Source organism: Protopterus annectens, chromosome 5.part1, assembly GCF_019279795.1.
Source record: "Protopterus annectens isolate FY-2018-M chromosome 5.part1, PAN1.0, whole genome shotgun sequence".
Lineage (NCBI taxonomy): Eukaryota > Metazoa > Chordata > Ceratodontiformes > Protopteridae > Protopterus > Protopterus annectens.
In genome coordinates, this window is record NC_056736.1 from 684,305,642 (window position 1) to 684,331,025 (window position 25,384).

At 41.8% G+C, this 25,384-nt stretch overlaps 1 protein-coding gene across 1 annotated transcript in view; it reads left to right on the forward strand.

The window, feature by feature from the left end:
• Positions 1-25,384, forward strand: part of ALG5 (ALG5 dolichyl-phosphate beta-glucosyltransferase) — a 593,309-nt gene that overhangs the window by 94,879 nt on the left and 473,046 nt on the right. The window contains exon 2 of the mRNA XM_044073307.1: positions 3,922-4,093. Coding sequence (XP_043929242.1) covers positions 3,922-4,093 — 172 coding nt within the window. The remainder of the gene's footprint in view (positions 1-3,921; positions 4,094-25,384) is intronic.

Below are 25,384 nucleotides of genomic sequence, written 5' to 3' on the forward strand. Positions count from 1 at the left end.
AACTAGTGTACTTTAAATCAAACAAGAAGGATTTACTTCCTGCCTTCACTATGTATGCGGTGATGTCATTTCCGCCACATCATAGTGCTATGGATTCCTTCACTCAAACAGTATGGGATATTTGAATCAACAGGTTTTTCAGATGTTTTTAATAAGGTCAGTTGACTTTTAAATCTGTAAAAGTATATAAAGGTTGTCTTGTGTGTTTTATTTTGTCTGAAGAAGCGGTGGGGTACACCGCGAAAGCGCTTACCTAATTAAATAGTTTTAGTTTTGCTAGCTTGAACCGCATGGTTGTTTTCATTCTTATATCAAGAAAGTTGCCGTTTGAGTTGGAGTTTTTTGGAGCTAACAAAGAATTGATACAAGAACTATTTGACTGCATTACGGGATTGTATGGTTTGCTTTACCATTATCAAAATAACAAGAGCAACAGTTGATACAACGTATAGTTTCTCTGAGAACCATTAGAGCGTTGGTTAAGCTTGTTACTGAACCGCATGGTTTTTTCATGTTACTTACAGTTTCTGTGAGAACTATTAGAGCGTTGGTTAAGCTTTATACTGAACCGCATGGTCTGTTTTTTCAGTTTACAACGGCAATTGATTTTTTCTAAAATTTTTGCATTGACTGGAAAGGGACAGTGTGCTGCAAGGAAGTAACTAATTATTACAACTACTGGAACAGAATTTATTGTTTTGAGGCTACGGCTCTGATATATCAACGCACCAGACTTTATTTATACACATGCTGATGGTTTGACGTGCTCCATTTGGTTGTTTTACAGCTGCATTTATATAACCAATACAAGTTGCTGCTAGTTCTATTGTTTTTACATTTGTAGCTCAGGGTTGGGTGTTTATTCTATATACGTCATTCTTTCGCTTGGGTGTTCTGCTCATATATGTATATATGTATATGTATATATGTATATATATATGTATATATATATATGTATATGTATATATATATATGTATATATATATATGTATATGTATATATATATATATATATATATGTATATATATATATATATATATATATATATATATATATATATATATATATATGTATATATGTATATATATATATATGTATGTATATATATATGTATATATGTATATATATATATATGTATATATGTATATATATATATATATATATATATATATATATATATATATATATATATATATATATATATATATATATATATATATGTATATGTGTGTATATATATATATGTGTGTATATATATATATGTATGTATATATGTATATATGTATATATGTATGTGTATATGTATATATATATATATATATATATGTATGTATGGGTTTACTTCATAACATTGAGACTGCGGTGGTGGTGCTGTGGTAGCGTTGTTGCCTCACAGTTAGACGTTGCCCGTTTGATTCTCAGTTAGAGCGTCTTCTATGTGGCGACATGCGTGAATGGGCGTTCCTTCATTGAAGGTTGTGTGTTAGGCCCGGCAAGCCAGCACGTAAAAATCTACTATCAATCATTAGCGGACCGGAGTTCCGCTGTGGCGACCCCTAACCGGGAAAAGCCGAAAGACACGACGACGACGTCATAACATTGAGGCCATAACATCAAAAATTCAAAACACTGAACACCCAAAACATTGAAAACTCAGAACATCGAAAGTGTCCTTCATAACATAGAAAGCTACATTGCACAAGTAAATAAGATCCCCTCCACCTACAACAATACCTAACTAACAAGCACACTTTCTACTATGTTTCTGCAGGGGGGAAAGCCCCCCTACGCCCCCCCCATGTGGGGAACTCTGCCCCCCACACCCCCTGTAAATTAAATATACCAACTGCAAGATCGCACTACAGTGGAAAAAAGTTAATTTCCTAACCTCATTGTATGTGATACAGTGAGGTTAGGAAATTAATTGTTTTCTACTGTAGTGAGATCTTAGAGGTTGCTTGTCTTTTCGGCTTTTCCCGGTTAGGGGTCGCCACAGCGGAACTCCGGTCTGCTAATGATTGGCAATCTATTTTTATGGTGCCAATTTGCCAGCCCGACACCCAAGCTTCAGTGAAGGCACGCCCATTTACGCATGTCTTTTGGAGGCCACTCGACCGCGGGGAGGACATGCAGACTCCACACAGAAGGCACTCTAGCCGAGAATTGAACAGGAGTACCTCTTGCTGTGAGGTAACAATGCTATCGCTGTACCACCGCAGATTAAAACTGGGAGCGCTGCGAGAGGGCTTTCCCCCTCTGCAGAAATGTAGTTGGGTGGTGGTGTAGGTGGAGGGGATGTTGTTTACATGTGCATTGTAGTTTTCACTGTTATGAAGCACACTTTTGATTGAGTTTTCAGTGTTTTGGTCTCAAGTTTATGAAATTCAACATTATAAAATTTCAGTGTTATGAAGTAGATCTATATATATATATTTATATATATATGTGTGTGTATGTATGTATATATATATATATATATATATATATATATATATATTTGTGTCTATATATATATATATATACATACACACACACACACACAAAATAGATAGATATATGAAACGGGCGGGGGCTTGCTAATTATGCGTACTAACTTCGAGATTGCATTACAGTGGGGATAAGGCACTTTTTCAACCTGTTTTCCAGCTGTACTCTATTGTCTTTCCAGTAATTGTGATTCTGGGCTTAAGTATTTATCCTTCAAGGCTCATTTGTCAGCCATATCCAACTTTTATTAAAGAGCGAAATCTCTTTTTTCTTGGCTTCATTAAAAACTCAAAACGTTTCCTAAAAACGCCTTTCTCTTGCATCCACCAGTTAAGAATGCAGTACTACTTTGAGACTTTCTGCTGGAAACTTTAACCAAACCTCATTTTGAACCTTGCGTCTTCAGCAGACCTAACGTTTCTTTCATTGACTACCTTGTTTGTTGCCTGTGCTAGAAGAATGTCAGAGCTGTTGGACTTATTGGATAATCCTCCTGGCTTAATATTTCACAAAGATTAAATGTTTGTGAGGAGAGTTCCCTCTTTCATGCCAAAGGTTACTATGGAAACTAATTTAAATCAGTATTCTTCACAAGCTACCCCTATAAGGGGGAGAATATCTGATTATAGTTTGTGAATTTTTACAAGTGGCTCTGATTTCTGTTTGAGCAGATCTAAAACATTTCTTACCGATTCTCAAGTGATGTGTTTCACATTCAGAATTGTTTCTGGACAAGTGGTGTTTTGACTATAAGAATATGCCGTGAAAAGTGCAGTAACTCTGAGCCTGAGGTACCCAGGTTCTCTTCATTTAGAGCCATGGCTACTTCACAGGCTTTTTCACAAATGCATTTGTGGGTGATATTTGCACATTGGCTGCATGGGCATCATATCCAGCTTGACAGTGGCTACATGATCTGCTGCCATTCATAAGTCATTTTTCCTTGAAGGTCCATGATAGCTTTGGCGTGGGATTCGGTCCAGCTGGTTAAAAGGATGGAACTCCAATCCCTGGTATGAAAGTTACTAACTTAACATAATGGTCGATTTAGGTGGGCACTTCCATTGTGTATCAAGCCCATGTTCCTTCCTCCTGATCCAAGCTGTGGCATGTCTGTGTTTTTAATAATTTCTTAGTGTATACACCGTGCACAGACCTCAGAGATGTGGGAATTTCCTGTTGGTACAGCTTTGTAGTTTGTTCGCTTAGGGAGGTGTTCTCAGCTAGGCAGATTAAGTTGTGCTCACTTTAATTTTCCTGGTAAAGAAGGACAGAACTACCACTCCAGATCTGTTACTGCAGTAACTGTGTTACTTCATTTGTCTGATATTTCAGTTCCACAGATAAATTCACTTTCAGGGTAGTGCAAATTATTTTTCTAGGAGCTGAAAGTGTTAAGAATCTGGTAATTGAAATTGTTATTTCTGTCTGCAGCTCTCCGTTATTGCACATGTTACTGCTACATCAATGCCAAATCTGCATCGCCATGAAGAGGAGAAATTTTTCTTAAATGAGACTGGAAAGAAAGAACTTTTTCCAAGTGTACATGATCCTCCGAGCAAGGAGCTATCTGTTGTTGTACCTTCATACAATGAAGAGTCACGTTGTAAGTATGCATTTAACACTGTCCCATAGGTAATGTTTTCTTCTAGTAAAATGATGAAGCCACCACAGGTGAGAGCAGCCGAGCAGCTGTTCTAATTGTATTTGCTTTGTGTACTACTTTTTGTGAGATATTGTCTGGATAGCCAAACTGTGGTGTGATGGTTAACCACTAGCAATATGTTTTGAGGATAGTCGTTGCAGATTGGAATGCACTGAGTTGTGTGGTAATGTTTGTGATGAGAATAAACTGCTCCATTGTCAGGTCCATTTTATTAAGCAGGCTACTCACTAGTTCCAGGTTATATTCATTAGCCCAAAAGGCAAGAAAAAATATGAAAAATCTGTGCAATCTAAACAGCTTTCCAATTTCCCCTCCCCCATACACACACCCAAACATGCTCAGTAAGTTGGCGGCAATGCAGATGTCAGGTTTCCAGTATCAGCCCTCCTAACAGTGGTAAGTGCCCAATTCACTAATGTAAACCCTCCCCCTATGGCCAGAACCTTGTGTGTGTTTCAATGAAAATACTCAGGAAACAAAATAGACTTTTGTAATCCTAAGCATCTTAATTTGCAACAAAAATACAACACTGTTATTGTTGATTGGATAATTGGGTTACTGTTCTCTGCCTTTAATAGCCAGAGTTTTAAATCAGATATACCCATTTGCTGAAGCTGTTCTAAGCTGCAGAGAGACTGACCTACTGTCCCCTGTGATATTGGGAAAAGATAAGTGTTTATTTTCAATTGTCTCTGCACTTCTCATTTAATACATATCTCTGTAATCTGTACAACTGTTTTTTCCCATTCAACCGCCCAGTTCTTGTGGTGGTCTTAAGTCTTGGTGGTTTGGAGTTACCAGCCTCTGGTATAAAGTTGATACTGGACCCCCCCCCCCCCGTCACATTACATCAGCTTATTCTACTGTTTATAGTGTGAACTTGGCATAGGCCCGCCCCTTTAGCTTCTGAATATTGAATTATCTCATTATCTTCTCTCTCTTCACTTTCTACTAAAGAAAAAAAAAACTGTTTCCTGCCTTTCCTGTAACTAGTCTAGTCCAGATACAGATTTGCTGTATCCTGGACTGTTTGTAAGCTTCTGAGATCTGCCAGTTCTCTCCTCTCCTGCACTTTTACTAGCTTATTAGTCTAGCCCTTTACCAGACTTCTTGTAGCAGTTATTGTAGCACACAAAAGTGCTTCCAGCACTAAACGTTCTACAAGGAAACTCCTGTACTTCTTATTAATGCCCATCCCTCCAGGCATGTCTGTAGGTCAGTTCCCTCTGCTTTCTCCTATTAACCTGGTGAACTTGGGCATCCTGAGGCAATGTAGCAACTGCCTCATGTACACTGATAAACCCTCTCTTCTTACCTCCCAATACTCAGACTTGCAAGAGATGCTCTTATATATCCAAATTGGAAGCCACGCACTCTTCAGCCAAGACCGGAATAACTGGTCAAGAGGAGAAAGTCAACACTTGCTCCTAAAAACAGAGGTGGCTAACTTCAAGGCACCCATGCATTTGGAGAACAGCTGCATGACCGCAGAATCATACAGTAATGCCCTGTATGAACACATACACAAATGCATGGATCTCGCCATACCCAGTAGAACCAGGATGCTCTCCTCCAAAAAAAGACAGCCAATCTTGTGGTCCCCTGCCATAAACAAACTCTATGACATAAGGAGGAAACTGATGTGGAATAAGGTGAAGTCCCAAGACTGGAAAAACTCCCTTATCAGCCTCAACAAAAAGTTGAGATCCCTCATCAAATTCTCTAAAGCTAGCTATGAAAACAGAATTGCGGGTCTGTATTAGCAGAACAAACATGCATGTATGCGACTACGAAAAAGTCAACACAATGCACAAAAATGCAGAAGAGCGAACGGTCACGTAAGCAAATTTTTCCCTAGGGAAAAAACTTACATGGCTGTTTGCTAAAAACGAATCATTTAACATCATAAATAGGTGGGGGCTCTGCACCCCACACCCCCATAACTAAATATACCAACTCCAAGATTGCACTATACAGAAGGAAAGGACAACTCCGGGAAGTGGCCAACCATCTTTTTGTCCTATGACAAATTCATCGAATCGCTTAAATGCGATTCGATGAATTTGTGTCGCTCAAAACGCATTTCTGTAATTCACCTTTTGTTCTGCTAATATAGACACCAGAATTGCAGTAGATAGTAAAGACAACCACAAGTCCTTCTATAGTTATGTAAAGAATCTCCACAGCAATACCCAGATTTGCTCAGAGCTATTGCACAATGGCACCTCCTATACTGAGCCGACAGATTCAGTGCCACCTTTACCCCTCTCCCCCACCAAAGGACCAATCACAATGCCAATATATTGCCAGACACCCAGTATTACTGCTGCACAGGTTAAAACAGCACTGTCCAAGGCCAAGAATACAGCTTCTGTGGGACCTGACAATATCCCTGGCTGTGTTCTACACAAACTACAGAGTGAACTGGCACTTCACCTTTGTGCCCTGTTCAATCACAGCATCACCTCAGGCTTTGTCCCTACTAAATGGCACACTGCTACAGTCATCCCTCTCCACAAAGGAGGAGCGACTATAGACCCTGGGAACTATCGCCCCATTAACCTGACGAGTCTGATATGCAAAACTATGAAACTCATCATTATGGACCTAATAAAAAAGGATATAGGGAATCTCCAAACTCTGGATCCCACACAGTTTGGTTTTGTGAAGGGTAGATCATGCCTGCTCAACCTGGTCAACTTCTTTGAGTCAGTCACCAGAGCTGTGGATAAAGGCAAGGTGGTTCATACAGCCTACCTTGATCTGGTCAAGGCCTTTGATACCATTCCCCACTCAGGATTCATAGAAAAACTCACTAAGCTAGGCATCAACCCCTATGTCATTAGGTGGATTGCAAACTGGCTCACAGAACCCACAATGTGAAAGTGGCTGACTCCAAGTCAGACTGCCGACAAGTCACGAGTTGAGTCCCACAGGGTTCGGTCCTGGGTCCTCTCCTGTTTGGTATCTACTTCTCTGAAGTCCAGGCCAACACGAAGGGACTCTGGCTGCCAAAGTTCACAGATGATTGCAGGTTGGGTGTCATAATTAACTCCCCAAGTGTTGTTGACATCCTACAAAAAGGCCTCATTGATACCGACGACTGGTGTCAGAACCATGGCCTTAAGCTCGATGCCAAAAAACGCGTCATCATCCCATTTGGGAAAAACCCAGATCCCATGAATTACCACATTGATAGTAGTCCACTGAACACAGAAGGCGTTATAAGAGATCTGGGAGCACAGGTTGACAGCAACCTCTTTTGACCACCACTTTGCCACTGTGGTCAGAAAGTCCTATGTGGCACATATTACTAAGGGTTTTGCATCCAGGAAGAAAGAAGTCATTGTCTCCCTCAACTCTTCCCTCATTAGGCCAATCATCAAGTACAGTACCCCATTTGGCATGTACCTCACTAGACACCTGCAACAACTGGAGAGGCTGCAAATGTACCTCACAAAGAGGATCCTAGGCCTTAAACACTTGCCTTATATGGACAGACTAAAAAAACTCCAACTATTCTCTGTCTCATGTCGCCTACTTAGAGGCGATCTGTGCTTGACTTACAAAGCCATGTTTAACCCAGCTCTGTTAGAAATGCTACATCTAAAGAAATCCCAATCCCTCTGCACTACACATTCTAGAGACCTCAACCTCATTACCACAGTCGACAGAACAAGCTGGAGGGACAGGTTCATAACCCAGAGGATGCCCATGCTATGGAATAGACTTCCCATACATGTCAAGTGGGAGCACCTCACTGGTCCTCTTCAAGAGAAATCTTGATGCGTAGATGGGAAATAGAAAATTCACCCCAGGGATCATTCCAGTGACTCTACGCAACAGATGCACTGGGAGCCAAGATCGGGTGGCACGATGCCAGGGTAAGCCTAGTACACATCTATGAATGGTGTACATTTCAAACATGAAGTTTACTGCCCTGGATGTGAGCCCCAGTTGACAACTGCATCCACAGGCATTATCTGTTCTAAAAGTAAGGTTATCCATGCTTAAGCACATTTTGCAGTCTGTATTCTTACTTACACCAGTTGCTGTTGTTTCTTTTCTTGTCTATAGTCCGTTACCAGATGTTAAAAATAGTTTGCATGCTTTCAGTAAACGTTAACTTTTAGCCGTAAGAAGAAGTGCACTGGCTACCTTTAAATAAATAAATGAAATAAGCTAAACTTCCTCTATTATATTAAATGCATTAAAACATTAAAGCTGCCAAGGAGGCAACTATTTGTTTATCTTATTCACTTCCCACAATTCCAAGCTTCATTTTTTGCTGAACTGCATGCCAATACACCTTTTAAATGTTAATCACATTGTACTTCCTATATTTCTGTCTGTGCACACAGTGTTCAGAGGTCTAATGACTAATTGCTTGTACCTGCAGTTAGCTCGTCTCCAAGTAAAAGCAGTTGGTAATGAAGAAGAAAGCAGCTAGCAGCCTTGCAGATGCATAAAAGTATCTTTTCAAATTTCACTCGGCACACATCATACAGATGTCTCATGGTTAATAGCCTGCAGCTGTAGACTTATCTTTCACCGAGAGCATTTGCTAATGAAAGATATAGCTAATGACTTTGAAAATGCAAGAAAACTATTGTTTCCATCTCTTTCATCATTTTATCTTATTATTCAAACCTGTTTCTTCAAAAACTGATTTATGACTTAAACCATGGGCATTAATCTAGCTTATCCACCCCAATGAAAACGGATATCTACATCTGGAAAAACAGGGGAGATTCTTATTCTAATTCTAAATGTAACGTGATCAGTACATTTCTACATCTCCCACCCCAGCAGTCCAAGTCACAATGTTAAAGTTAATATAACCTGGTTCTCTCTGACTTTTTCCAACCTGCCACATTAAAAATTTTGGATACATTACAACTAAGGAAAATGACTTTCTTGCTTTAATATCTTTAACATGTCCATCAATCACCGATGACTTCTCCTGCTTCACATTTAAAATACATGACTGCACTGTATACATGTCTGCTTTACGATGTAACTTGTCATTTATATCAAGTTTATACAAACATTAATTGGAATGAATAACTATTTTACAGTTACTTCTTTAAATCCCATCAGTGTCCTCTTAAGCATGAATAACATGTGAGGTACATGCTTTACAGTTCACCCACCAGTTTCACACAATTGGCAAAATTCCAGTCTTTCTAAGCCATTACATATTGCAAATGCACATTTCACATGCCTAATCATATACGTAATGGTATTGATGCTTTACAGTCTCCCATTTATTCACTAATTTCACAATGTTGCTGATCTTCGTCCTGATCATCTCCATCCCTCAGCACCCAGTCTCTGGTTCAGATCAGTAGTACTCGTGTTGCTTCTGATCAACTCCTGTGTTTATTTTCTGTCACTCAAGAGTTTCCCTTTAGAACAGTGGAAAAGGTTTCATGAGCAAAGTTTTTCTATGAGATTTGTTATTGTCAGAAGAATGTGAAGCAGAGTCCTCCTCTTACTTGCTGGCTAACCTGTTTTATTTTCTCCTTAGCCTGTTCTACATCCAAAAAAGTCTTTCATCCACTCGAGGGGGAAAATATTCTGATGACAGCTGGATACAGCAGCTCAAATTTCACACTTGCGACATCCCTGATTGCTGGGATAAGCTTGCTTCTGTTCTGCCTGCTTTACAGTAAATAATCATTTTCCACAAAATTCTCGTCTCCAGTTTTTAATGCTTTCATTTCTGCCACAGTCTTGTAATGAGCAGCTCGTTCTGCTGGTACAATTGCATCTTTACTGATACAAGTCTTGGCTGCTTTCTCATGACCAAGTTTGGAACATACGCATTATGTGCCCTTTCAATTAACAAATCCTGCTGTGGAACACCAGACTAGTTGCTTATTTCTACTTTCATAACACTAATAAAGTCGGTTCCTTCCAATTTCTCTGCTACATTAGAAAACCTCTGGTTTTCTGTGCTCATGCGCTGTCTTCTAACTAAATTTTTTAAATGTCTCTTCTTGAAAACCTTCATGCTCAGTCACCCTATTCATCATTCCATACTCTGATCTTTGCAGTTTTATTAGCCTATCTGAATACTTGGCCAAGGAAGCTTCTATTTTATCCAGCTTTTTATTATTTGACTGAATGTAAAGTGATTCACTTATTTTAAGCACCTCTGAGTGGATTTGATTTATTTATCCTCTGTATTACTGGAATTCATCTCCTGCAATAAAGCTGAAACTTGAACTGCTTTTTTGATGAGTACCTGCAAGATTCTTCCCAGGCAGAGTTTTCTGTTCTAACTTACTAGTTGACGTTTTCTCCAAGTTTCTTCATTGCTGATATCCAAACAGTGTAGTTACAAATCAGCAACTGAATTTTATCCGATTTGTTTGCTTTAGAAGCTTGTTTTCACAGTTACAGTTTTCACAGTGTGAAAGCTTTAATAAATACATTGCTCAGTGGGCAGCCATGTTGGAATAGTGTGCAGTTATTATGGAAGCCACACACAATTTACAAAATCTTATGAACAAACATGTTTTTTTTGTCACATCTTTGAACAATGTTTAATTCTAGAAAATTGTTTTAAAAACAAAATTGAGCTTCCTGTTATGTTTATAGCTGCATCTGTTACATAAGGCTGGAACATCAATTATATGATATTTCTGTGCACCTCATAATGTTTTCCTTGCCTCTGTTCCCATTACACTGCATTCTCACATGGCTGGCCTTTTCATATCCATTATTGTTGCAACGCATCCTCACTTTTTTTTTCATTTACCTTTTTACTTGACTCACATTTTTATCTTGTGCATATCCATTTCAATACATTTTTTTAAATGTGTACAAGTAATTTCACTGGCACTGCATAATCCCACTTTCTGTTAACCTTCACATTGTGTTGTTATTCCTTATGTCACAAACTGTTGTGTTGTTAAAGAATCATACAGCTCACTAAATTGTCCATGTTTGGCTCAGATGTTCTTCATGTTTCACTGTTGCAGTCATCACCTGTGGGTTATCCCTGCTGTGGTAGCCCTCACTCGGCCCAAATACCAGAGTCAATGTTTTTGTATGTCAGCTGCTGTTGCTTTTTGAATGACGTCAGGTCATCAGTGCTATAAAGCAAGGCAGCCGACGCCATTACATCAGTCTTTCTTGCTGTGAAGCCTGCAGCAGAAGCTTTTTTCTTGCACTAACTAATATCCAAAAAAGTTAACAATTGTCTCGCCTGTGGAAAGCAGATCCCACACTGAGACTTCCATTCATACTGTGTCACTTCTTTAGGCCCAGACCACGACGTCCCCTGTGGCTGGTTGTGTGCCCTCTTTAATGCAAGAACCATTCATCGTACAGCTCTTATTGTAAACAGGTAATTTCGTCTTCTGTCTTCACATTCCGAAATAGCGTCAGTCAGCCAACAATCCGTAGACATTCTGAAAAATGTAGGGACAAAGCTAGAGACAGACCACACAAGACTAAGCCTTCTGACGACTCTACTGCTAGGCAGGCCATCAGTTCTTTGGAATTCGGTGAGGCGCTTTCGTAGCCCCTGATTCCAGATACAGTATCTACGCAGACCTCTACAAAGACCCTTTCAGAGTTGCTTATGTCGCAGAAACCTCCTCCATCTTCTGAGCCTTTGGTTATCTCTGCCTCGGTTGGATCTGGAGCCGTAATAAAGGCACTGGCTTCTGAGGAGGCCTTTTGCACTACCAAATCTAGACAAAAAAATGACGTCTTCTTATCTGACTACCGTTTCTGTCAGAGCCATGGATACTCTTAGGCCTAGAAGCCAGGTCACTCCTAGAAAATCTACCTCTAGCCACCATCTTACTCCTGCTCCACCCCAAGCCCAAATTCTTAAAGTGGGGTAGGATCTTATCTCCCTTAGCAGGGGCAGTCAGACCACAACTTCTAAAAGGAAAATACACCCTTCTCCTGAAATACTGATAGAACAGGGTTCTGAGGAATCTGATTATTCAGATTTTGAAGAGGAACAGTAACCTCTGACTGCTTATGAGGATTCAGATGCAGAGGAATCCATTCCTTCTGCCTCCCCACCAGAAGACCTTTCCTTTGGGGAAACCCTTCACACCCTCAGGGAACATTTCTACTGGGAAACCCAAGACTTCCCTCAGTCTAATTAAAGACTAAGAGAGTTTCTAGACCTGCCCCAGCACAGACCCTTGGCCATCCTCCCTATCTTAGAGGTGGTGGATTTTCCATGAATCCAGCTTAGCCCCTGATGCCCTCCCATCTGCTCCCAGTAAACCTGACAGGTATTAGAGTACCGGATGCTCACAAATACCTGTATATAAATCCTGCTGCAGACCCGGAGGTCATTACACAGGGACCTAAAGGAGCAAAGGCTAGATATTCTTCATGTTTCACTGTTGCAGTCATTACACTTGGGTTATCCTGCTAGTGGTAGCCCTCAGTCGGCCTGAATACTAGAGGCTTAGTATTTCTGCAGCTTCAGTACTGACATCAGGTCATCAGAGGTATAAAAAGAGACAGCTGACTCCATTATATCATTCTTTCTTGCAGAGGAGCCCGAAGCAAAAGCAGTTCGCACAAGTGCCGGTCGGCCGCTACCCGAGTTTTTGTTTCCGAAATTGAATCATCTTGAAGTCTTCTAAAGCTAAGTACCCCGTTGGGGATCCTTTTTTTCTTGCTCTAACCGATGTCAGAAAAAGTTAATTGTTTCTCCTGTGGAAAGCAAATACCACATCGAGATTTTCATGCTTACTGCATCCCCTGTTTAGGCCCATACCACGACGTACCTCGCTGTCAGTTTTGTGCTTTAACGCCTGAATGATTAGTTGTTGGGCCCTTATTGTAGCTAAATACTTTCATTCTAAAACAGTGTAAGAAACTTCTCTGTGTGGAAGATTTTCAGTCCATATATTTCTAGTTAATCACTGTATATTAATCAGATCAGACAATAGTAGTAGCGAACGTAAACTCGTCAAGTCAAAAAGTAATAATATTACTTTTTGACTTGATGAGTTTACGTTCGCTACTTCTACTATTATTGTCTGATCTGATTAATGTACAGTGATTAACTAGAAATATATGGACTGAAAATCTTCCACACAGAGAAGTTTCTTACACTGTTTTATTTTTAGACCCACTACACTTTAGTGGGTTGTTTTGAGACTTCGGGAATACCACGGAGATTACTTGTAAATACTTTCATTCTCAATCTCCGTATTCCAAAATGATGTCGGTAAGCCATCCGACTACCGATCTTCCAAAAAAATATAAGGATAAAGACCGAGACAGACCGCACAGGTCCAAAACTGCCAACGACGCTTCCGTTAAGCTAGTCACCAGTTCGCCGGTACCCATTGAGGCACTTTTGCAGCCCCTAATACCCGCTTCCATGGATTCGCAGGCCACTACAGAGACCTGTTCGGAGACCGGTATGCTGTGAGACTCTTCTTTGACTACAGAACATGAGGATGTCTCTACCTTGGATGGGACCGGAGCTGCTGTGCAGGCAACGGCTTCTGAGGAAGCTCTTCACACTACCGATATTCGACACAACAGACTTCTTTCTCATCTTCAGTTCTTTCTAAAACTACTGAGTTTCCAAGGCCAAGAGTGTGCGCTGCGCCTAAAAAAAACGACGGCCCAATCTCAAGTGCCTGCTTCCTTGCTACAATCACAGGAAGACTTGATCAATGCTGATCAGGGGAAGCCAGCCTTCCCCTACTAAACGAAAAAAAGACTTTTCCCCAGCAGCTGTATCTGACCAAGAGTCCGACGACTCTGAGGTTCTGATTATGAAGACATGCCCTTATCTGCCTATGAGGATTCAGATGCAGAGGAACCCATTCCTTCTGCCTCCACTCCAGGGGATTTTTCTTTTGGTGAAACCCTTCATGAGCATTTCCATTGTGAATGCCAGGATTATCCTCAGTCCAAAAAGAGACTCGGGGAATTTTAGATCTGCCACAGCACAGACCCTTAGCTATCCCTCCTGTTATGAATGTTGTGGATGATGTCTTTATGGAATCCAGTCTTACTCCTGATACTTTACCCCCTGCTCCAAGGAAACCTGACGGGTACTACAAAGTCCCTGACTCTCACAAATTTCTCTTCAAAAATCCTACCCAGAGGTCATCTCCCAAGGATCCAAAGGAATAAAAGCAACTACAGCTAAGAATCCCACCCCCTCGGACCGGGATTCCTGAGCTTTAGACAGATGGGGTAAAAAAGTATACACCTCTGCAACTCTCACCATTAGAGCATTAAATTGTCAGTTCCACATGCTGAAATACCAGCAACATACTATGGGACTTGTTAAACAAAAATTATGTACCTTTCCTGACTGCGCAGAAAATAAAGAATTACTGGAGTTTATACATTCTGCAAGCCAAATCAACAAGCATATTCTGCAGTGTGGGTTTGATGCCCTAGAAACGTCTTGCAGGGTAGCAGTCACAGGTTCTGTACTTAGAAGGCATGCCTGGCTTCAGGAGCAGACCTTGCCAGATCATGTCAAATCAAAATTATTGGGTGCTCCTCTGAACAAGGACAATCTGTTTGGCACCAAAGCAGAAGAGGTTTAAAAAAAGATGAAAGAAAAGGCTAAGTCTATGCAGACAGTCAAAGGTTTTTGCAAGTGCAGCCTCCTAGATTTAGTAGGCATTGCCCCTCAAATCATTGGTCCTTTCCAGCACCCTCAAGGACATCTCAAACTAGATCTAGGGGAACAGACCCCTCAGATTAGTTTCAAGGTATGCAGCGACCTAAGCCATGGAGTACCTTCACTTCCAAAGCAGGGAGTGCTAAGCCACCCCCTTATGGAAAGAATTCACAATGACTTCTCAACTCCACCCCTCACCTCTGCCCAATTGCTCGAGCCTCTAGGAGGAAAACTTGCCCACCATGCAAAAAACTGGACCTACATCACCAACGACCGATGGTTCCTCAACATAGTATCCTAGGGGTACAAATTTTATTTCCACATGCCAACCTCAAAAGGGTTCCCAGATCTTCCTCCAAACCAGTGGGCAGAGGCACAAAACAAAGTTCAGTCCCTGCTCTCCATAAGGGCAATTCAGCCTGTTCCTGCAGAACAGATGGGCCAAAGTTTTTATTCCAGACTTTTCCTGGTACCCAGAAAAGAGAGCACCTGACACCCAATCTTAGATCTATCCATTCTAAACACCTCCCTGGTGGTACCAAAATTCAAAATGCTTACCCTACAGCAGCTTCTCCCTATGCAGTCTAAAGATGCCTGGTTAGCCACCCTAGAACTAAAGGAGGCTTATCTGCACATCCCAATAAGAGACTCCTGCAGGAAATATCTACGTTTCAGGGCAGGATCTATGCATTATCAGTTCTCTGCACTTTCCTTTGGCTTATCCTCTGCTCCCAGAGTGTTCACAAAATGCCTAGCTCCAGCTGTTGTCTGTTACAGACAGAGAAATATTAAAATTTACCCCTACTTGGACGATTGCCTAATTCAGGCAGACAGTCAGGAAAAGCTATTGTAGCACCTGACATTTGTAAAGGACCTTCTAACCTCCCTGGTGTACACTATCAATGAAAAGAAATCCAAACTGGTCCCTAGTCAAAAAATTGTATTCCTGGGAGCAAGCTTGGACACAGCATCTCAGATGACATTCCTTACTCCAGAAAAACAAGCCTATCTGACAGGCTACTTCGCTCAAATGGCCACCAGGACCCAGCTGTCTGCAAGCTCTAGGGTTCATGGCCTCCTGCATTCTACTAATTCCATATGCCAGATTGCATATGAGGAAACTTCAATGGTACTTAAAAAATTCTTTGGTGCCAACATTCACAGGACCTGGAAACAATCATACCCATGATATCTTCTAAGGAAAGTGTTCCTTTGGTGAGCAGCAGCATGCAAACACAAGGGGCTCCCCTTTACACAACCCCACACCGCCCAGACCCTAACCACAGATGCATCAGATTATGCCTGGGGGGGCACATCTGGAAGGCAGGTGCATTCATGGCCACTGGAACCCAAATAAAATTCAGATTCATCTGAATGAACAGTTCATTCTGAACCTAGGTCTATCTTTTATTCCTTCGAAAAGAAGCACGTTGTCTGATACGCTCATAGGCTTGCGCCTTTTTACTCGAAAACTGTCCTTAAAGGTACTGTTTAAAGATAATTCTTGTGACAAAGTTAATTGTAACTACAATGTTCAATTATGCAAAAGAAGCTGTTATATTCCTCCGATACCGCAGTCTGTTGAGTGCTTCATGCGTGCATGTGAGCATGAGTTTTATTTATATTTTGAGGAAAATAAACGCAAGGGTATTTTTGTTAATTTAAATTATGCACAACAGCTTGCCCTTGATCATCTTGGTTGTGATGCAGCTACAGTTTTTAGACCAGCTGATAAAGGAGGGGGGATTGTTGCATTAGATGCTTGTCAATACAAGGCATTAATGCTCAATATGCTTAGTGATGATAAGGCTTATAAGGTAATAGATAGGTCGAGAATAACATCCATTGTTAAATATGTGCATGATACCATTTATGACTTGCTCATGACTCGGTCTATTGACAAAACACTATATGACTTTTTAGTTATAGATGCTCCCCTGATCCCTTTGATCAAGGGACTACCTAAATTGCATAAAAATGAAAACCCTCCCCCTCTACGCCCAATAGTATCTGGCGAACATTGGGTTACTCAAAATGCTTCATTATATGTTCAGTCTAAATTAGGTGGCATGGTCGATGCCATTCCCACTGTTCTGAAGAACTCTTATGACCTCCTGCGAGACCTTAAACGTGATTCACTATGCAGTGAAATCAATGCAGACACGTTGTTAGTTACGCTTGACATCAAAAGTCTCTTTACCAGCATTCCTAATGATTATGGTCTGGATGCTATAAGAGCTCATCTTGCTGAATCTGGCAAGATTGACAATATTGAATGCATGAACATCTGTTGTCTGTTGGACTTAATTTTGAATAATAATGTTTTCCTTTTTGATGATAGGGTATATGCACAGACAAGGGGAGTGGCCATGGGCACTCCCTGTGCCAATGCATATGCCAATATAGTGGTCTATCAATGGGGAAAGGATTTCATTTTTAAGGACCCCAGATTCAAGCATGTCATCTTATATAGGTGTTTCGTAGATGACGTCTTGATTTTTTGGAATGGTGGATTAAAAATGTTACAGGAATTCATTAATTCCACTACTTCGTTTTTTAGCTTTACCTATGAGTGTTCCAGCACAAAGGCGAGTTTCTTGGATGTTTCCATCATAAAAGAGATAAATAACAGCCTGATCACTACTCTTTACAAAAAACCTTGCTGGAAAAATAGCATCCTGCACTGTGATAATCTACACCCACGTTACGTCTTTCGTAACATTATAAAGGGACAAATGATCAGGATACTGAGATTATGTAGTGATAAGCATGATGCATTGGAGCTAATAAAACAACAAGCTGAACATTTCATAGATAGAGGCTACCCTCCTGACTTGGTTGGGAAGATAATAAATGATTTGGTTGAAATACCTTCAGATAGAAGAAAGGAATATTATATTCCATGTTTAAAGGAGAGTAGAAAAGGTTTGGCATATGATATTAAGTACACCAATGATGTAGATCAGTTAACCAAGATTATTAGAGGTAATTGGAAAATATTGCTTTCGGATCCCTTGTTATCACAAATAGTTGGAAAGCAACCTTCATTTAAATTTAGCAACTGTCTAAATATTAAGAGGTTGCTTTGTAAAGAAAAACTAGATGTCTCCCCTGTTGATATAAGAGCCAATTTTAAGACAGGCACCGACCCATGCAGCAGATGCTCCTTATGTAAATATATCAATAGAAGTCAAGAATTTAACATACCTGGCATTAATATGGTTTTCAAACCCACTTTTTATGCCACGTGTGATACCCAGAATGTCATTTATTTGGCAATGTGCAATCAATGCGATGCCTACTATGTGGGGATGACATCACGCAGGCTGAAGGATCGTATGTACAACCATGTATACGATATAAAAAAGGGTAATGTTACTAATGTTCTAGCTGTGCATTGTCAAGATTGTTCTCAGCACAGTTTTAGCTTTTTAATATTGCAAGTTATTAATCCCAATAAACGGGATGGGGACCTTATAGGCACCATTGAGATGTTTGAACTAAGATGGATACTCAGGCTTAAAGCACATATAAAACCTGGATTAAATACCATGGTTAGTATCCGGCCTGTTTTAACAGGATCTTTCTGATACAGTAAACATCATTTGTTTTACCTATCCAGTTACGTTATTATAAAAAACTTTTTGTTTTTGCCTTGTTTGGTCTCCATTTTGATTGTGTTATGTTTATTATTCAGGCCAGCCACTCTGGTTGGGTTTTGGTTTTTTTTCCTGAACCAGATTCCATGATATCAATACATCGCATCATTAATTGTTGTTGAGTGACTTCTGAGTTTTTGCTTGGTCATATCACATGTTGTCTTTATTGACATTCATAGTACCAGATAATATGACGTATTATCATAGAGCTAATTACCCTTATGATATACTCGGTGTTACCATATGGGTTTAACCAGCTTGCCTTATGGCTTATAAATATTTAACTAATGCATATTGGTTTCTATTGTAGATTGTAGGTATTATCGCCAGCATACTGGACTGTGAATTTGATTGTTTCATTCATTTATACCTACATTTTTAAATGAACAACGAGCCAACATTTGGTGTTAGCTGTTAGCTGCGATATTTACATGGGTTTTGAAATCAACTGGACTCATTTTGTATTCAGGGAGACTTTTATCTTTTCTATGATGTCTAGATTTATAGATGCAATTATGTGATCTATTTTTTATTGTATCCTATGTTATACTTTTAAGTATATGAGTAGATATATGGTACCTGTGTATAAATTACGAGCGCCATTAGCGTAATATGGTTTTTGTTTCTGGACCGATACATTGGGATATACAAGTCCCTAATTAGTATCGTTCTCGTTTTACAATGCAAGATACTGTTTGTTCTTCTATTTTAAATCCTTGAATAATATATGTAGAAGTTTTTAATGGTTCATATTTTTTCAATATACTGTAATAAGTATTGTATTATGTAACCTTTAGTTTAGGGCATTTTTGAAGGTTTGAACTCTGATATTGTTAGTTATCAGGAAGAATCGTGTGTTTTAAAAGAGTTTTCCTATACGGTATACCTTTAAATCTGTTTAATTATTGCTCTGATTGATTAATTGAGAACTTGTCATTGTATAAAAGTAAGCAATGTTTTGTCTAATTATAACCTGATGAAGCGCACCTGAGTGTGCGTGAAAGCGCTCGTTTCTTATTAAATTCTGTATTTTTAATTCCATGGTGGTTCGTTGCAGTTTCTATATTTTTCAAGGCCTCCTGCATTCTACTAATTCCATATGCCAGATTGCATATGAGGAAACTTCAATGGTACTTAAAAAATTCTTTGGTGCCAACATTCACAGGACCTGGAAACAATCATACCCATGATATCTTCTAAGGAAAGAGTTCCTTTGGTGAGCAGCAGCATGCAAACACAAGGGGCTCCCCTTTACACAACCCCACACCGCCCAGACCCTAACCACAGATGCATCAGATTATGCCTGGGGGGGCACATCTGGAAGGCAGGTGCATTCATGGCCACTGGAACCCAAATAAAATTCATCTGCACATCAACCAAAAAGTGATGCTAGCTGTTCAACATGCTCTGACAGCTTTCAGATCCCTACTCTCACCAGGGCCCTTACTAATAAAAACAGACACAACAGTGATGTGGTATGTAAATAAGCAGGGGAGAACCCACTCTTACCCACTCTGCAGGCTAGCCATGACCCTGTTGAACATGGCCTCAGCCATGAATATTCACCTGCAAGCTCAATTCCTGCCAGGCAGCCAAAACTCGTTGGCAGACACCTTAAGCAGAAATTTCCTAGACCCACACGAGTGGCAATTCCACCTCAGCACCTTCAGCCTTGTGACCCAGAAATGAGGTGCTCCGAAGGTGGACCTATTTGCCTCCCCCTACAACCACCAGCTCAACAAATTCTGCACCAGGGTACCTCACAGCAAGGCCTGAAAAGTGGATGCCCTATCCTTTCAGTGGGCAAACCTCTCAGTCTATGCATTTCCCCTCTCTACCTCTTCTTACAAAAGTATTACTCAAGATAAGGGAGGAAGGACCAAGGGCAATCCTGATTGCCCCAGACTGGTCACGCCAACACTGGTACCTGCTACTGCGCAGTCTGTCACCATTGCCTCCATGGCACCTACCCCAAATCCCTACTCTCCTGACTCAGCAGGAGGGACAGTTCTTGCATCCACAGTTGCAGACCCTAAACCTTGCAGCCTGGCTTATCCCTTGACTTCTCCCACAGTGGCCAGCCTAAGCAAGCAGGTACTGTATGTCATACGTGAAGCCAGATGACCCAGTACAAGGAAATCCTATGCTGACAAGTGGAAAAGGTATTCTTCCTGGATTCACACTAAAGGAGCAGATACAGCACAGTCGTCATTGCCTCTAATCCTGGATTACCTAGCAGACCTACTCCATAGAGACCTCTCCTTCTCCTCCATTAAGATCCATGCCTCTGCCATCTCTACTCATTACAGAACTGAGCGACCTCTCTTCTCTCACCCTCTCATCAAGCAGTTCTTGAGAGAGGCTAACAACTTAAGGCCACCAAGAAGTGCCCCCACCCCTCCTTGGGACCTTAACTTTGTGTTGGAAAAGCACATGCTACCCTCCTTTGAGCCTGCAGCATCAGCAGATTTAAAATTCCTTTCTTGGAAAACAGCCTTGCTTCTGGCCATCACTTCAGCTAGAAGAGCGTCTGAGCTACAAGCACTTATGGCTGTGGAATACTTCATTATTTTTCATGCTGACAGGGTCTCCCTCAGGACTAACCCAACTTTCATGCCTAAAGTGGTGTCCAGTGTGGCTCTCAACCAATCTATCCATTTGCCCACCTTCTTCTCTACTCCTCAAAATAAGGGGGAATGGATCCTGCACTCTTTAGATGTGCACAGACAACTCAGATCCTACCTTGATAGGACTAAGCCCTTTAGGAAATCTGAACAATTACTAGTCAGCTTTGCACCAGGGGCAGAGGGCAAGGCCATATCAAAACAAGCCATCTCCAAATGGATAGCACACTGTATCCATTTCTGTTACAAACACCATGGGAAACCAACCCCTCAAGGGGTCAGAACACATTCCACTAGGGCAACTTCAACCTCTACAGCCTTTCTCAGAGGAGTCCGTACCAGGGACATTCTGGAAGCTGCTACCTTCACCAAGCATTACCACCTGCCTATCCTTTCCAAATCCAGGGCGGGCTTTGCAACAGCAGTCCTGCAGGACATACTAGTCAGCCCCAACTCTTCTTGACTGCCTCCACCCATTCTTCAGCTTTGGGAATCAACCTGTGTGTGATGACTGCAACAATGAAACAGAAGAAGAACATTGTACAGTTCAATACACTTACCATAAATGTAGATGTTAGAGTGTATTCACTGTTGCAGTCCTGATTTACCACCCTCCAGCCCCCTTGTATCTCTCTGTCTCTCTCTTCCTCACTCCTTACAGGGCTATTGGTATTTACTTTTTACTGGTGGTGTGTTTCCACCATAACTTAGCTCCCTATTTGGGGGCTCCTGACATTTGGGGCAAGAAAAACTGATGTAATGGCCTCAGCTGCCTGTTTTTATACCTCTGACGACCTGACATCATTTCTGAAGCGACAGCAACCGACGTAGAAGTACTAAGCCTCTCGTATTCGGGCCGACTGAGGACTACCCCTGGAGGGATAACCCAAGTGTGTTGACTGCAACAGTGAATACACTCGAGCATCTACATTTATGGTAAGTGTACACAGTACTTTCTGCTAAAAATCCTATTCCTTCTGACAAGAATTCCAGAGCTCTGGACAGATGGGGTAAAAAAGTGTACACCTCTGCAACCTTGGCTATCAGAGCACTCAACTGTCAGTTCCATATGTTAAAATATCAACAGCACACTCTGGAACTATTAAAGCAAAAGATTTCAACCTTTCCTGACTGTGCCAGTTCGAAAGAGTTATCAGATGTACTACACTCTACTTGTCAAGTGGCCAAACACTCATTGCACTGTAGATATGAAGCCCTGGAAGCCTCAAACAGGGCAGTAGTATCAGGATCTGTCATTAGGAGACATGCATGGTTGAAGGAACCACCTCTCCCTGATCATGTCAAGTCTAAATTAATTGATGCACCCTTGGATAAGGACCACTTGTTGGGAGTAAAAGCAGAAGAGGTGCTTAAAAATATGGAAGACAAAGCAAAATCTAAGCAAGCAGTAAAAGATTCCTTTCAGGTACAACCTCCTAGGTTCAGCAGGAATGTTCCCTGTAAGCACTGGTCTTTTTCTGCACCTAGCACACAGGGGCAAAGTAAGCCTCGCAGGACACCAGGCCCCTATCCTGGGGACAACAGAGATCCAAACAGTGGGCCACTTTGGCCCCAAAGGCAGGGAGTTCTAAGCCATCCCTCTATGGCAAAAACTCTCAATGACTCCCTCTCCTCCCTTTGCCCTCCTTTCACTCACCAAAAGCTAGGAGGAAGGCTCTCCCTCTGCAAAGAAAATTGGCTTTCAGTTGCAAAAGACCAATGGGTCTTAAAGATAATTTTTCAGGGATAGAAATTCTCTGTCAATGAACTCCCAATTCCAAGAGGGTACCCAGACTTACCTCCAAATCAGTGGGCAGAGGCATTCAAACAAGTTCAAACTCTGATATCCCAAGGGGCAGTAGAACCTGTCCTCTCAGATCAAATGGGGAAAGGCTTTTATTCCAGACTATTCCTCGTTCCCAGGAAAGAGGGCATTTGGCACCCCATCCTGAATCCATGCATTCTAAACACCCCCCCTGGTGGTCCCCAAATTTAAAACGCTAACTTTGCAGCAACTGCTGCCTATGCTGACAAAAAATGCCTGGTTATTGACCCTAAACCTAAAAGATGCCTACCTCCACATCCCCATAATGGAATCCTGCAGGAAATTCCTGTGCTTCAGAGCAGGCTGCCAACACTTTCAGTTCTCTGCGCTGCCCTTTGGTAGGATAACCCTACTGCTCCCAGGGTATTCACTAAATGCTTAGCCCCGGCCATAGCATTTTGCAAACAGAGAAATATACAGATTTACCCTTATCTGAACGACTGACTCATTCAGGCAGGGTGCAAAGAAAAGCTGCTACAGGATCACCTCTTTGTCAAAACCCTCCTAACCTCCTTAGGGTTCACCATCAATGAGAAGAAATCAAAGCAAACACCCTCCAGGAAGATCATTTTCTTGGGAGCACTGCTGGACACAGCATCCCAAATGTCCTTCCTATCCCCAGAAAAGCAGAGCTTCCTGCCTCTCTACTTTACCCAGCTGACTTCCAGAAGTCATCTCACTTGCGAGGAAGTACCTGCAAACCTTGGGGTACATGGCATCTTGCATCCTCCTAATTCCTCTGGCCAGGCTTCACATGAGAAAACTTCAGTGGTATCTAAAGAACCTTTGGTGTCAGCACTCTCAGCCTCTAGTAATCGCTCTCCCTCTGATCCTCTATATAAGGGCAGAGTTTCTCTGGTGGGCAGGGGCCTGTGCCAAGAACAAGGGTCTTCCCTTCATCCTCCACCCAACCAGGAAGACCATCACCACCGATGCCTCAAACATTGTTTGGGGCGCTCCACCTAGCAGGCAGGTGCACCCAAGGTATTTGGGATGCCCAACACCTTCCCTTACACATCAACCAGAAGGAAATGATGGCAGTACAAAAGGCCCTGACATCCTTCCAACCCCATCTCAGGCCAGGGGTTCTCCTTATCAAAACAGACAACACCACAGTAATGTGGTACATCAGCAAACAGGGAGGGACCCAATCTTACCCGCTGTGCAGGCTAACCATTACCCTCTGGCTGACAGCCTTCTCCTTGGGATTACACCTAATAGCCCAATACCTACCAGGGATGAACAACACCCTGGCAGACCACTTAAGCAGAAACTTACTGGACCCCTACGAATGGCAGCTCCACAGAAAAATTGTTTTGCAAGTCACTTAGGAGTGGGGAACTCTGGAGGTGGATCTCTTTGCTTCGCACCTCAACCACCAGATGAAAAAATTCTGTACCAGGGAATATCACCACCTAGTGTGGAAGGTGGATGCCTTGACCTTCCTCTGGAACTCCCTCTTTGTGTACGCTTTCCCTCCACTGCCTCTTATTCCCAAGGTACTGATCAGGATAAGGGAGGAGATACCAAAAGCCATCCTCATTGCTCCAGATTGGCCCAGACAGCAATGGTACCCCTTAATGCGCAGCCTGACATTCTAGCCTCCCAGGCAGCTTCCATTGATCTCAGACCTCTTGACTCAGTTGGGGGCGGGGGAATGCGGCACCAAGTCTTGCAGACTCTCAAACTGTCAGCTTGGCTAATACTCTGAAGGCAGATTGGGGGGGGGGCTGTTAGGCAAACAGGTCCTGCACATTATTACAGAGGCCAGAAGGCCCAGCACCAGAAAATCTTACGCAGGGAAATGAAAAAATTTTGCTCCTGGAGTCCGTCCGGGGGGGGGGGGGCAGTTTCTCACCACCTTCCATCCCTCTTATCCTAGACTACCTAGCGAAGTTACTCAGTAGTGGCCTTTCCTTCTCTTCTATTAAAATCCACGCCTCAGCCATTTCAGCTCATTTCAATACAGATTAGCCCCTGTTCTCACATCCTTTGATTAAACATTTCCTCAGAGGGGCTTCTAATATCAGACCTCCCAGAAGGCCACCTACACCAGCCAGGGGCCTGAATTACGTTTTGGAAAATCTAACCTTACCACCCTTCAAACCTGCTGCTTCAGCAGAACTGAGATACCTCTCTTGGAAGACTGCTTTCCTGCTAGCTGTCACCTCAGCCAGAAGGGTTTCAGAACTTCAGGCACTGATGGCCATTGAACTCTTTCATCATTTTCCATGCAGACAGGGTCTCCCTGAGGATTAACCCCTCCTTTATGCCCAAGGTGGTATCTAATATGACCCTCAACCAGGCCATACATCTACTCAACTTCTTTCCCAAAACAGGGGGAAAGAATGTTGCACTCACTAGACGTGCACAGACAGCTCAGATACTACCTGGACCATACTAAACCCTTTAGAAAACAGACCAACTTCTTGTCAGTTTTGCCCCAAGGGCAGAGGGGAAGCCCATTTCCAAGCAAACCAT